A 15831-nucleotide genomic window follows, 5' to 3' on the forward strand; every position below is an offset into this window, starting at 1 on the left:
TAGGAACACTTTGATGCACATTCAGTACCAGTGTATGAGGTTGTGGTTACGATGGCGATATCCGGACGCGAACAGCGAGGACTACAAAAAGAAAAACGAGTTGACATGGGGATGTCTGTTCAAAACATTGCGAGCTCCAATAAATCATTTAAACCAGCTATTGTTGGCAGACTTATTACTGAATATCGTTCTTAATGTGATACCAAGTCCACCTGAGACCTGTGTACACCTTCAGACAGCCTCCAAGTGAAGCACACGTTGTTTACTCACAGTTTGAAAGCAGCGTGGAGAAGTCTTCAGCTGTGTTAAACTGTGATCCTCTCAGGTAAACTGTGATTCGCCCATGGGAAAATGGGATCCGCCCAGATTAAACTGTGTTACATCTTCTGTGGCTATCTACCAGCGATCATGTTTAATATGAAAGACACACACATACATCCCTTATAAAAACGGCATTCTGCAGCACTCATCCAGATCAAATGTGACTGTTAACTCGTTTTGCAAAGACAGCAGCAGAAATGTCATTGCTGCATGTGCAGGGATATTTAGACTTTAAAATGCTGATGGGTCATTCATCTTGGTCTCGGCAAACAATATTAGGAATCTTCTATTCAAACTACATAATATTCAGTGTCCATCGACATGAAAATAACAAAAAAGTTCATGCTGGACTCAAACCCGAGTCCCAACAGCAAAAGTCACTCCAGCCCTGCGCATTATGAGTGCGCCACAGATCAACACGATACCTCCCAGAGAATCAAAAATAAAATAATAGTGTTCAAAACACTCACGTCAATTACATTACATGACATTGAATTTACCTGACATCTTTATCTAAAGCGACTTACAATAAGTGCATAAGACCAAGAAGATACAAACTTGAAGAAAACAGAATCAGTACATCAGGTTTCATAGAGCCAAAACATTTAAAGTGCTACTCAACTGGCTTTAGATAAGCCATTCCTTTATTAGTATATAAGTGCTTTGTTAATAATTCTAACGTCAATAAATCCTTTACAAACTATTCTTGTTGTCAGTCTTACATTTGTATCATATATCGTTATTAATATGATGTCGATTTGATACCCGTTTATACTTGTATAAACTAGGATATCTGATCTCGGTGGGTCTTAATGAGGCTTGATACAGACCTCAGTCAGTATACTATATTATAATATGTATATTATGGCTTAAAGTGTACATACATTCGCTCAAATTATAAATGATGGTCGGGTTGCATTTTTCTGGAACTTTTTAACAAGGTTAATCTAAAATGTTATATTGTGGTGGTTCAATATGTCGTGTTGATCCGTGGTGCACTCATAACGTGCAGGGCTGGAGTGACTTTTGCTGTTGGGACTCGGGTTTGAGTCCAGCATGAACTTTTTTTATTTTCATGTCGATGGACACTGAATATTATGTAGTTTGAATAGAAGATTCCTAATATTGTTTGCCGAGACCAAGATGAATGACCCATCAGCATTTTAAAGTCTAAATATCCCTGCACATGCAGCAATGACATTTCTGCTGCTGTCTTTGCAAAACGAGTTAACAGTCACATTTGATCTGGATGAGTGCTGCAGAATGCCGTTTTTATAAGGGATGTATGTGTGTGTCTTTCATATTAAACATGATCGCTGGTAGATAGCCACAGAAGATGTAACACAGTTTAATCTGGGCGGATCCCATTTTCCCATGGGCGAATCACAGTTTACCTGAGAGGATCACAGTTTAACACAGCTGAAGACTTCTCCACGCTGCTTTCAAACTGTGAGTAAAGAACGTGTGCTTCACTTGGAGGCTGTCTGAAGGTGTACACAGGTCTCAGGTGGACTTGGTATCACATTAAGAACGATATTCAGTAATAAGTCTGCCAACAATAGCTGGTTTAAATGATTTATTGGAGCTCGCAATGTTTTGAACAGACATCCCCATGTCAACTCGTTTTTCTTTTTGTAGTCCTCGCTGTTCGCGTCCGGATATCGCCATCGTAACCACAACCTCACACACTGGTACTGAATGTGCATCAAAGTGTTCCTATCCAGCCAAATATACCAAAAGATGTATGTAAACGACAAAAGAAGCAATCAAAATGTGTATTTCAGTCGAAGGCCACGCCTCCACATCTGTCAACCAGTTGATCGGGGAACCAGTTAAACCGGAACACCTGTAAGATAGTGTACTCCTACATGTTGAATTTACTGTTATAGTTATAGTTCGTGTTGCAGATTTAACGGTGCTAAATGTTGTTAGCTCACACAAAAGTTAGCCTAGTAACATGACTTGCTTACTTAAAAAGTAACATTAGTGTAACATATCAAGTTAATAAACGCTGCAAGAATAACACGGATGGCTTAAAACAAGAGTTACATTTATAATATTTAGTTTTCAAATGTTTTTATTGTTTTCTTCTAATGCTATCAACCTGCATGGGGCTGCAGGTGAAAATGTACCTTTATGGCTACACCTTGCGAATGATACATTCAAGTCTTTATGTTAGTTATTGTGTATTGTCCCTTCCTTTTTTTGGAACTTTTTAAAAATAAATGTTTCACATAATACAAAGAGTAAAGAAAAGCAGCACAGGCAAGCACAGAGAAATAAAATAAGAAATTCGGTCAATGAGTCACTTATTGTTTGTATAAAGAGAAGAAGCCAAGCTTGGGAGTTTCATTCCAGTCTGTTTCTCTTCTGAATCGTCCTGTCAGATCAGTTTGTGTCAATATACACAACCGCCCCCTCCAACGAGCATTGAGTTTGAGAACACCAATAGCAATAAGCAATAGTTCCTCTTGTATGACAATACAGTGAGCATTGAGAGTGCATTTCAATTAAAAGTCCGAAACAGAAGTTCAATGTCCAGTTTGGTGGTGTTCTCAATGCTAGTTGGAGGGGGCTGTTGTACTCCATTTAACATACATAAGGAATACAAACCTTTGCTCTTCAATGCATATGCATTTAATGCACATACATATTTATTTGGACACATACATTGTCCACTTTACAAATACAACTTTGTCTAAACCCAGAGCCTCTGTTCAGATAATATCCAAAGACAGAGCAGGGTAATTCGGAGCATTGTGAATGACTGTAAAACTACCACACCACAGATCTAAATTTGGACAGTCAGCTTTCTACATTTGGGTTGTCCAAAAGTCCGAAGTCCTTGTAAAAAGATTAATTTTATATTTGTTTGGCAAATGTCAGTTAATTAAGGTTTATTGTTGTAGCCTAAAGTAAATATTTTTGTATTGGTGTATTTTTGTAAGTTATGTGTGTAGTGTGATCTGTATTTTATTGTCTTTACTGATTTTGAAGTGTATTGTAGTTTTATGATCCTGAAAGCTGTATGTATATTTTAATTATATTTGTCAGAGCACTAGGGAAAAGTGTTGGAAATTAGCATTGTACATACACTCTGTAATAGTGTGCGTGCATCATGAAAGAAAGGCTTTACAAATATTGTTAGATGAAAGGTGTAACACTGGCAGAGCAGACACATTCACAAGGACTGCAGCTATTGTGCCAAAGGAAAAAGGGTGTCTTGCCTTGGGTGAAATGTTTCTAATGTGCTTTCACATACTGTCAGGTTTGTTGTGTGTCTGACCCTATATATCGGTGTGTGTTGCAAACCTCTGTGTGCTGTGAGCTCCACAACATGCAGAAATGCGCTGGAAAGTAAACCAAACTCTGGCCTGGATTGATATATAAAGACACTACAGTGCAATTATTACCGTTCCAGTTTGACTTACAGTACAATATCTGAAAGGCTGCCCCTCCTCATGTTTAAATGAATGTGACCCCTTACATAAAAGCATCTGTCTTTGCATCTCTGCTTAGTCTGGTACATGATACCAAGCCTTTGTATGGAAAAAGACTGGCAAGGCACCCAGCATCAACTAAGCTGCCAGTCATTCTGTAACTAGCCTCATCATTAGAGGGGCACAAACCACGAGGACTGGGTTTGCTGCTTTTGCATTAAGCTGCATTGCTGTGTTCAGTCAGTCATCTGTGTCCCATATTGAATCATCAGATGAGAGAGATTCGCCTCACCACTGCCTGCCTGCTGTTTTCTTCTAGGCTGTACGTATAGTAGTGAGTCATTCCCCCCCCCAGGGGAGCAGTAACCCCCGCTCTGCAGGGGTTACTGCTGCCTGGGGTCAGTGATGTCATTAGGCTGTAGTGGGGCATGTGTATGAGAGAAACAGGATAGTAAATGCCTTGTGTGTAAAGCGATGTGAAAAGAGGTTCTTCTTTAAGGATAAAAAGAGACACATTCTAGAAGTGCTTAATATTGTGCGGCTGTGGTTGTGGTTGTGCAGTATAGTGGCAGCTGCTTTGTATGCAAGGCATAGTGTGCATTTACAGCTAGTGTGGATTTAAAAAAGCAGACAGATATTTCGTATGATGTTTGCAAATAATATCAGAGGACAGAAAAGATAAAAGGAGTGTAACTGGTGTGAGACAAATAGGCATCTTATAACTCTGGTGACCTCTGCTGGTACAAGTAGAGCAGCACATTTGTCATGCATCTACACTCAGTATGCCTTGAATAATGTATACATCTTTAAAATATAGTAGGAATGACGTTCTTTACATCTGTTAATTGACAGTCTGCTGTTTCTGCACAACACACCAATGTGGCTGCTGCTGACTGGGACACTGTAATTAACTGCAGGCTTTAATTAAACAACCTTTCTTTGGTTTAACGGGTCCACAGTGAGCTATACACTGGTGTTAACACAAAGGCTTTCCTAACTCCTAGTGAGCACTGGGAAGAAAAAAGTACATCATTTTTATAGGCGACAGACTTTTATAGTCCAAGCCACCATTAAGCCTTTTATATTGGCTCTTTAAACACATCCCAGTAAAATAAGGGGCTATTTATTCTGACTTGATAGACTACAGTTCATGGCCAAGACTACTGAAATGACAGTGTAATTAAAAAGAGAGTTTTTGTTCACAAGTATATTAGCATGAACATGTATGGTGACTGCTGACATGACCTTGTATTGAAGGAGTATTATTTGATGAATTTGTTTTGTTCACTCTAGGGCCTTGAGGTCCAACATGTTCACCAGCTAGTTGCTAAATGGTATGTCAGCCATTTGGCACTATGGAGGTAGCGTCTAGTGGGTTTACCTCTTAGTGGATTAGACAAATAGTTGATCTTTTGCTAAATCCTGCCCCTCGAACGCAGATTAGCCTGTCACGCTGTAGTGTCAGAGATCTCCGCCTAGAGTCCTACAACTATACGACCCCGCTCTGTGTAGTACAGATACTTGTTAGCTAAGCTCAGAAGGAGATGTTTGTTTCTACCAGCCCCAACGTACCTTTGGATCTAACATTAGCAGATTACGTTAGAACATCTTTTACTAGCTGATGAGTTACTGAAGGTAAACTGAATGTATATACTTTTTAATGATTGCAAGCTATTCTGCATTACAGGAACCGTGTTTTTCATTACTATCAATGTTGTTCTTCATCTCCAGGTGATATGGGGCTTGACTTTTAACGTAAACTGTTTTAGCTACTATAAAAATAATTGTATCCTATTTTAATGCATATTGTGGGCTTTCTGTCTGCTTCTCTCTGACATACTTTTCCCTTTTCCAAGAAATGAGTAAGAATCAGGGAGTGCAGTTAATGACGTTAGTGTGGGCTCCGTGGTAAAGCTTTGACAGCTTGACGAGGCGGCAGCGGGGGGCAAGGCTTGGAGAAGGGCAGTCAATTGGTCAGTTTTTTGTAATGCTTTTTTTCATGCTGAAAGACATTTTTCCTAGAAACACATGATTGATTGATTGATTGATTGATTGATTGATTGATTGATTGATTGATTGATTGATACATTTTATTTCGAACAAGTAGAATAAATAATTACAAAAAACAAAGAAATGTTGCAGTGCATAGTCATGTAAAAGAAAAGAAAAGAAAAGAAAATAAAGTGACATTTACAACAACAACAACAACAACAACAACAGCATTAGCCACATAATAATAACATGATCACATCTCTAGTACACACAACATTTAAAATGATTTTTTTTTTTGCAGTATCCTTTGTGGAGGATAACTGTTTTACAGTTCTGTCAATTAGACTAACTAAATAATAAGTCAACAAAACCGTATTGGGGTTTTGTTGAGGAAAGCTCTAGAAAACAGCTGCATGAAGAAAGGTAAATGTGTGTCTGGAAAGTGAACCAAACAGTAAAGTTGCCAGCCGTCTGTTGACACTGAGCTTAAAAACTTGTGATGATGTACTCTCATATAAATGTAAAGACTATTGAGTTAAGTTATGATTATACTTGAAAGGCTCCTGTGATTTAGTATTGCTCTACTATTAAATTGAGGTACTTGTAAGAGGTCAGATTGTCAAAATATGAACGGATGTCCTTTCACATTTTCAAAGTGGAGGGGGTGAGAAATGGTTACAGAAAATTACCTCCAGCCATCACACCAGATGTCAACCTGGGTAAATGTCATCTCACTTAGTGGAGATTGGAAGCTTTTCTCTGTTGAAGCCACACCATTTTATGTAAAATCCTTTGAGTTAAACTGAATGTTCAATAGGCCTATATACAGTGAAACTTACTTGAATAAAATAAACCTATTCTTTTAAACAATATTTATTTTTGTAACATTTTTACTATAAAAATAACGTCAGTCATTCTTAAACTAAGGTTTTTGATCCCCAAGTAGTGAACATTAACATATTCCTTATAGGTTTTTCAGCTTTTTAGGGGAATATCAGTAAGTGAATCCCCTCTTTCAGTGGTGAGCGATCCAATGAGTTGTCTGAAGTCCTGCAATAGAAATAATTGTAATCAAATAGTCTTTCATTGTCGACGCACAGCTGAATATCAAACTGTTTTCAAAATACTCCCACATCTGATCACCCTAATTTCACAGCACAAAAAGCAATACAATGTGTGACTCATACTTGGGTCTGATAAACAATAGGTTGAATATAAGACAATTATGTTGAAGGAGCTAGAGGTGTGAGAGCTCATTTACATTTCAAGTAAATGGTATTGTATTTTCATCGCCGGTCCACTTGCTGTGAAATTGTTTCGAGCTGCTACAAAGGGCTCATCACTGTCAACAAAGTGCCACGGGAATTAATGGAAAGGAAATCGAGTGGAGTATAAGGACTATCATAATCCCTCCTGAAGCGAAGAGCCTGTCCAAACATCACACGTCTATCATTTTCAAGATGTCTTTCAAGGATGTGTGTGCGCACATGTGTGTTAGTATGCCTTTGAATTTGAGTGCAGGGGTGTTTATGTGAGGGTGATTGCATTACAGGATGTGACAGCCCCCCGCTGGTTTGATCCTAGCTGATTTATGTGATGTATGGATTGTTGGATTGCAGTGACAGTTAATGTTTGTCCTCCTCAGCGTAAAGGTCAGGCAGCCACTCTCACTAGTCTCTCCAAAGAGAATATCGAATAGAGCTTGAGTCTCTTCTTTATTATTCCTACTATCATGTATTGTGAGTGCAGCACCACTTGGAGGAGCCACTGCTGTATTTCCACTCAGTGTGCTGCTCAACACTGAGAGCTGACGCTAAAATGTCTATTTATTTTTCCCCGCTTCAAGTGCCTATCTTTCTTCAAAAGTGATTAAGCAGTGATATTTAAGTTGCAATCAGTGACCAAAGTACAATGACTAAATAAATAGGATAATCATTTGCACTGCTGTCTTTAGACGAGTGAAGCAACTCCACTTTAGTCTATGGCTGGGAAATGAATGAGATTGATTAGAAGGAACACAGCAGGGAGCTTTAGTAAGCATCAAAGTGTCACTGCATATTGACTTTGAAAACACTGTGATGTATAATTACTATTTATTTTAATTTGAAGAATGATTTTAGTGTTTACAATGTCAGCTTAACTATTAATCTTCCAGTGGCTTCTCTCTGCAATATAAGCATGACACATTCAGAAAAAAGCTTACTTGATTAATATAGTCTGTTCAGATCTGCCTACAAAGACATAAAAGAAACCGGCTATTCGAACAAAGCCACAGCGCCCGCTCATCTCGGCTGATTGAATGGCTACAATAAAAGGCTGAGATTCTTTTGAGCGATTATTCAATAAGCAGCTGTGGGAGTTAAACAGAAAAAACGAGACGTTTCACGCACTGAAATGTAGAGCACATTAGACAGCCATGACCTTATCCTGCCGGGTGAGGAGAAACCATAGCTCAGGTCAATTTTTGCTCACTCTCCTAATGTGATCACACGGGATAAACTCTCATCGCTCTCCTAAAGATGGCAGGAAGTTAATTGAAAAAGCCAACGGTGGATGTATCAAAGGGACAGGGAAAGAAATAGCATCTGCACAGGGCAGTTTTTATATCTGTGTCTCTCTGGTGGGGGATCTCTTGGTCTAATCGCACATCACCTAACTAATACTTGACAAAAACCAACCCCCTGTGGTCAATCTGTAGACACACACCCTGACACACTGATCCATCAGACACGCACAGACTCACAAACAACAAGAGCTCCATACCTGCAAACAACACAAGATCTGGTTGTTTTAGTGCACAAACACCGCAGTTGCTGACTGGTAGGATCTACAACCACCAGCTAGACCAGTTGTTACCCAATGATGCTGTCCGATGGAGAAGATTGTCATGTGACTAGTTATTCCATCTAAACATATACTTTTGTCTCAGAGAGTGCACACAGCCCAATTCAGATCACTGTGGTGGCGACGATTTAGAAAAACATGAATGGGGCTTTGCTGCAGTTTTCATTTATATTTGGCATGTCCAAATACTGCTTTACTCCTACTGCAGCTTTCGGGAGAATGTGTTAAAGGTGACTTATCATAATGGCTGGCTGAGATCAAAAGTCTGATGTTGTTTATCATTTATATCTCCTTCTGCGTACTTTGCATCTGTGCCATGTCTCTTGGTTATTCAGTTTTTGCTTAATTGCCCTTGTGCCCTCAAGGCTGAAATCCAAATTATTTTTGAGAATCATCACATTTGAGCTCTAGGCCCAAGAGATGGCAAGCAATTGAAGAAGGGAGAGTTTATTTCAGTCATTTAATCAGCTCCTTAAAGCTATGATAGACCTTTTAGCTGCCAGCAGTTAATCATGACACTGGAGTTTTATAAGTGGTGCTTAATGACACATTGTTGTGCACTAAGACACAGAGTTCTTGACAATGTCCAATGTTCTTGCAAAATGTCAGCTGCGCCGCCACATTTAGGAACGTTTGTATCACTCTGTCTGTTAATGAGAGTTTTCTCAGTCTTTGCCTAGCACCACCCGGAGAAGAGTTGGATTGACGGAAATAGTCGTTTTTAAAATTGTAGTCTAGTATGTACATATGCTACCTTAAAATATTTTCCTGGCTGTGTTAAGACAAATGAATCACGATCCTCCAGCCTGTAACTGCGGTTCACCCTTGCAGCGATTTGAGCAAAGGTCAAGGTTGTGGTTTGCCCTGAGGTTTCTGTGTGCTTTGTGCTCATGAATATTTGCTTTGTGTGCAGATTACACTCCCACTGCACCCCACTGCTGTTCAATTACAGTTAAAGACAACAGAAGCTACATTCTGTGTGCATTTAAGCTTTGCATTTATCCTGTGCGCTAGAACTGCACATGGTGCTCTGTACAACATCAACACAATGCAAAGCCTGTGCATCACATCCAATGGCTCTCCTCTCCTCTTCTATCCACTGTTGCTAAGTCGACTATCTGGCTGACTCGCAGGAGGTGCCGGGGGTGTGGATTTCTTGAAGGGGCTCCTGAAAGCAAGACTGAGGGTGGGATACACCTATTAACACATGGTGGACAATGTGCAGGCTGTCAGTCATCTTTTTGGGGGGGGGGGGGGGGGGGGAGCTGATTCTTAATCCCTAGTGCTTTTTGATTGTTTACTGGCTGTGTGTTTTCTGTATTTTTTTCGGTTTGTTGTTTTCTTCCCTCAAGTGATGAGGTAAAAGTGGTATGCTGAAAGTACAAAAAGGGACTTTAAATACCCCCAAAAACCTCTCCTCTGCCTCTCCTCTCCTCTCCAGTCCTCTCCTCTCCTCTCCTCTCCTCTCCTCTCCTCTCCAGTCCTGTCCTGTCCTCTCCTCTCCTCTCCAGTCCTGTCCTGTCCTCTCCTCTCCTCTCCTCTCCTCTCCTCTCCTCAGAGCCCAATCGATGGACTCTGCCCGGCCAGCTCTCTCTGTTTTTCTGTCCGTGGTAATTACCTGGCTATCCTGTCACTCCACATCTATTTAGTGTTGATGGGCTTGAGCTGAGGGACCGGAGGAGAGGATAATGCGTTACCCGTTCGGCTGATTTCTCATTCAAACTACATCCAGTGTTACTGATGAGTCCTGGTAGACGGGGTGGAGATGGTGTTGTTTCTAAACTCATGGACCATGTAAATGAAGGCTTATGGTTATGTACGTAGTAAATAGCAAGTGACATTAATATAAAATATATGTCACTTGTTAGACGCTTTTATCCAAAGCGACTTACATACTCAATACTGTGGACAATCCCTGCAGGAGCAATTTGGGGTGAAGTTTCTTGCCCAGGGACACAACTATATGCATGGGGTTTGAACTTGTGCTCCTGATCCGATCACCCACGCACTAGCCCACTGCGCCACATGCCTCCATGCAGGTATATCATGTATTGCTTGCGTGCAATAGGCTGATACAAAGGCATTTTTAGATACATTTGGAAGACAGACAACCAGAAAGAAAGTCACTGTTGTAGGAAATATGCATTATTCATCGACTGTTTATATGCATGTGCACACAACCTGGTAGAAATATATAAAGAAAGGAGAGTGTGAGTTGTTATGAAGAAGCAGAGCACAATGAGGAGTGCTTTCTGGATACTGCTCGCTGGTTGATAACAACAAGACAAAGTTGGATGTGACAGGAATGCCAAAACATAAATAGACTTTCTGTAAGTGTTTCAATCAAACCAAACCAGAAGTTGTTTTCTTATTTCTTTGAACTTCCTCGGGATTGTTCCACCCACGTACCAACCCTTTACAGTGTACTGTATAAAGCAGTATTGGATTTTTCATTGAGTAAAAAATGTACTTTCTCAAAGTAACCAATCTGTTTGATTTGCTCTTGAAAGTTGCACAGTTTGGGGGTGGGTTGAGATGGGCGTCCAACTCACAAAAGTATTATCTTGATATTTCTTTGTGTGTATGTATGTGACTAAAACCTGTCCATTTTCAGAGGTGGCACGCACCATGCAAAAGAATGACCGGTCCGGAGACGACAGCCAGCAGGACAATGTAAGTGAACACAGCTTCTCTTTGTCTTTTATTTTCCTCCTTACAGTACATCCTTTTATCTTTCATCTTTACATTACTCTGCACCTGGTTGGGAACACCGTTTTTACACCATGGTGATATGGTTAGAAAACCCAAACGTGGCACATTTAGGAAATGTGAGATTCAAATTTGGAATGAGATATTTTACATTTGCAATTGCATGTACACCTCCGGATAAGTAAGAATTAATTGAATTGATTTGAGTGCAAATCATGACTGATCTGTTATGGAAAAAAACGTAATCACGATTACTTCGGTCTATTTTAGGATCACGACTACTATTACAATTACTCATTCATTATGGCCTACATCTTTATTTTCATTCTGCATCAATCTGCTGCTTTTTGTGAGTTAAATTAAGCTGCTATCTGTATAAAGAATCTTGTCCTCCTGGAATTTATTTAATTGTTTACACATTGATAGCACCGATATAAATGGTGATGATAAAGCATAAAGAGTCATATCCATGGTAGTTATTGTAAACAATACATTTTCAACAGGTGTCATACTGTAGCTGGGCAACATCAGGTGGATTAACATTTACTATAGAAACGGAATGTTTAAATTGTGTTTAAAAAAGAACTCTTAGCTAAATATTTCAGGTGAAATCTATTTTGTCTTTAGCACGAAACACACACACACACACACACACACACACACACACACACACACACACACACACACACACACACACACACACACACACACACACACACACACACACACACACACACACACACACACACACACACACACACACACACACACACACTCTGTGGTTGTGGTGATTTATTCTGTCATGCTATTATCCAGTACAGTCAGCTGTGCTATTTTTTTTCACGCTAGTTTAAACTGGTATTTTTTTTCCATTGCATATCTCCTACATGACCCATCCCCCACAGCAGCTACACATCTAAGGGACTGTGTGTGTTCTCACACGATGTTGTCGGGGTTGTGTGCAAGCTGTAGATCACCCACCACTATCCATCTGGATTATATAGGCAGGTTCCTGGAAATCTTAACAAACAACTATAGAGATCAGAGCTGCTGGGTTAAACTCGAGCTGGAGCTGGGATAGAGCATCAGCAGACAGGCTTATCCCCCATGTCTCAATACGATATCCAATCAGAGTCCTTGGTGCTTGACCTTGAATTTAAGTGCAAACGTACAGCCAGTTTGCAAGTATTTTAAATTGGCTGACATTAGAGGTGAAATACATTGAGTATGCAGATGGAGCATTGCCCTTGAAAATACTTATTTCAGCATAGCAGAAAATGACATTTTTGCGTGAGTCATCGAGAAAGATGTCAAAATGGCCATTACAGTCATTACTGCTGTCCACACATTTCCACTTTGTCTTGGCATGAAGTTCTACAGTTTGTATGTACCACTGCCGAAGACTCATGGGATACAAATGCACTACACCCGTGTTGTATTGAACAGTGTTTATTGAACAGTGATCTACTGTATACTGTCATTTCAAATTCAGAAAGTATGAATTGCTGTGTATCTCCTGTGGGGAAATGCTTAAGCCAGAGGTCACCATTATAAAAAAAATCAAAAGACATAATTGCCGGCAAGATAAACTGATGCGTAATATTATAGGAAAACAAAAAGCATGTAGTCACATTGGCACAAAATTAAAAGGCGGTGCGTACATGTTTACAGGAAAACCAGGAACAAAATGACCTTTAGAATGAAATAAAACCACAGATAATGGAACAAACCCGATTGATGATTCACATTTTGTGTCATTGAGAAGGCAATGTTTAGTTTTTAACTGCACATTACCTAAAACATCTCCCAGGGAACAAATATAATTGTTGTTATGTTTTCTCGCTGGAGAGAGCGGGGCTTGTGAGCGAGCAGCAGTATGAGTTTGGTTGTGATGAAATAATTCATGTCCGATTTGCCTTTTCTAAATGCCTTCGTTAAATAAGGAACAATGAACATAGCAGGGCACAAGGGCAGAGAAGAGAAGGGACTTTGCGAGGGGAAATGGTTGGGACATTAACAAAGGTCAGCTAATTAGAGAGAGGAGAAGAGGTTAAGGGGGGGGGGGGGCGAGGTTAAGAAGAGAAGTCATGTGAAAAACAAACTGAGAGCAGCAGAGATGCTCCCTCATCATCCTGAGGGGCATATCGAGGTAGAGCAGGGACACAGGCTGCACTGATGAATATGTTTCGCAAGGCTGTCGGGGGCTGTCCAATCAGGCAGCACCATTGATGAATAGTCATGAGTCACCTTATCAGCATCACCATGGTTACGCAGATGTGTCTGTGGCCCTGTGAATGTGATGAGGGAATAGAAGTGGGCCAAGCGCCGCTCAGTCTCCTTCCCGCACACATCTTGATGGCCAATTAGAGCCCAGTAGGGAAGCATCCAGGCAGTGTGCTGGGTCCTCTCTGGCCTTGAGGATAGGGAGAGTAGCTTCTGAATGAGAGGACAAACGGTGGGATGTGACGCCAATGATGGTTAAGGTTTTAATGAATGGGAAGAGTGCAAAGTGGGAGGAGGAGCCAGATTTAGAATGTGCTTGAACAGTGGCGGCCGGCCCATAAGGGCGCCCCTCTTCCCACATTAAAAATAAAAAATATATTAAAAAAATATATATATATATATTAGGGCTGTCAAACGATTAACATTTTTAATCAGATTAATCACCGCTTAAAAATTAATTAATCATGATTAATCACCATTCGAACTATGTCCAAAATATGCCATTTATTTATGTATATTGTTGTGGGAATGGAAAGATAAATGAAAGAAGGCGGATATATCCATTTAACATACAGTATCTATGTTTATTATAACATTTTTCTGCATGTCAAAATGAAAGACAACCCACACACCTATCAATCATCAAACCGTGGGGTCTTAATTCATTACGTGTTGATTTCTATCAACGGGGGAGTACTTCAGAAAAGTCGACAGAGGGGGGGGGGCTAGTGGAGTACTTCGTGACCACAGAGTAGGCTTGTTTGAGACAAGCAAGACCTGCGCAGACCTGCGCAGTTGCGATCAACGTCTTGCTAGTGCGTTGCATGATGGTTAGTCATTTTGTCCGACTTGCTCTGGAGGCTCGCCCACATGAGACTTTGAAATCTCGCGGGACAAAGACGCCCGCAGCCTTGAGAGTGAGGCGAGGCGAGTGTGACCATAGATATATATAAACACTAGATGGCTCACACGCGCTGCTGGCCAATGGAGACCGACGTTGCCACTTGGCCGCCATCTTGCTACAGGCAGTGCTCTCATTCATAACATTATGGTTTACTATTTAAATAACCATAGCTTGCTCAATTTTCAACCGATTTTCAAACGGTTTGGTTTTTTATAAACATCAAAGATGTAGTTATGATACTGCATACTTATAATCATGGACTTTCATATGAAAATAACATTAATCAGATAAAGCAATAGCTATACACACACACAAGGTATTTATATTAAATATTTGCCGGTGTATATATTTCCATTTATTTTATTATATTGTCAATATTATAAATAAATTATAAAATTAAAATACATTTATATTTTATATATAAAAATCGGTCTCATGTTACCACTCTGTAAACCAAGAGTTGTTAATTGAGCAATGCCTTAGCTTGAAGAACAGGGACACAACTAATGACAATAGCATATGTTGGTATATTATTTAGATATTCACACCTTTATCAGAAGAACCAAACCAAAATAAAATGTGCTCACAGACAGGCCAGTTCTGTCTAATTTATCACAATTATTTTTGACATGAGATCTTCATATCATCCTAGTTTTGTATTTAGTTTCTAGATTTGTAAACAAATCCAGAACCTTTGAAATATGTTATTGAAAAAAGACCAAGAATAATATAAACTGTACCATATGTCCTTCTGTAGTCCATTTGTGGTTTGTCTTGACTCACCCCGGCTGATATATCACAAAATCCACTGTTTAAATTGTTCCCTATATTGCCCCTATGCCCCTGTAAGGTGTCCTTGGGTGTTATGAAAGGCGGCCCCCCAACATAAATGTATTATTATTATTAAGAAGAACAACTTGGTGTGGTGTGGAGGGGATGTAGGAAGCAGGAGCAGGTGGGGAGAGATGGGGCTTCAAGGTTCAAGGTTATTTGTTTTAAATGTGTCTTGCACACAATAAAATAAAATACAGTATACCACAAAACCAATAAGACACACAGTGACACATGGCACACTAACAATCAATCATCGTCCAGCCTCAGCTTTGGTATTCTTTCACAACCATGTTATGGGTTTATTAGACTGAGCAAACATAAACATATGTGGTGATCCCACGGGTTCTTGTTTGCAGACAGCGGCGATTGGAGCATCCGTAGGCTGCACAAAAGTCCGGCATAGTCAGGTACTTCTGTAAACACAAAGCCAGCAAATTCCTGTATCATAATGCAAGATGTTTTTAACAAGCCAAACCACTTGGAAGAAATCATGTGTAACTTAAGTTGTGTTGAAAAGAAAGAGCAGTTCTGCCTCTCCCACTGGTGTAAAGTTGCTGGGTTAAC

The 15831-nt window shown here is 39.9% G+C and overlaps 1 protein-coding gene across 1 annotated transcript in view; it reads left to right on the forward strand.

The window, feature by feature from the left end:
* pde4d (phosphodiesterase 4D, cAMP-specific) overlaps positions 1–15831 on the forward strand; it is a 254346-nt gene that overhangs the window by 24892 nt on the left and 213623 nt on the right. The window contains exon 2 of the mRNA XM_034090876.2: positions 11212–11270. Within this exon, the coding sequence (XP_033946767.2) occupies positions 11226–11270 (45 nt within the window). The 5' untranslated portion in view covers positions 11212–11225. The remainder of the gene's footprint in view (positions 1–11211; positions 11271–15831) is intronic.

This window comes from Pseudochaenichthys georgianus, chromosome 9, assembly GCF_902827115.2.
Source record: "Pseudochaenichthys georgianus chromosome 9, fPseGeo1.2, whole genome shotgun sequence".
In the NCBI taxonomy this organism is placed as follows: Eukaryota; Metazoa; Chordata; class Actinopteri; order Perciformes; family Channichthyidae; genus Pseudochaenichthys; species Pseudochaenichthys georgianus.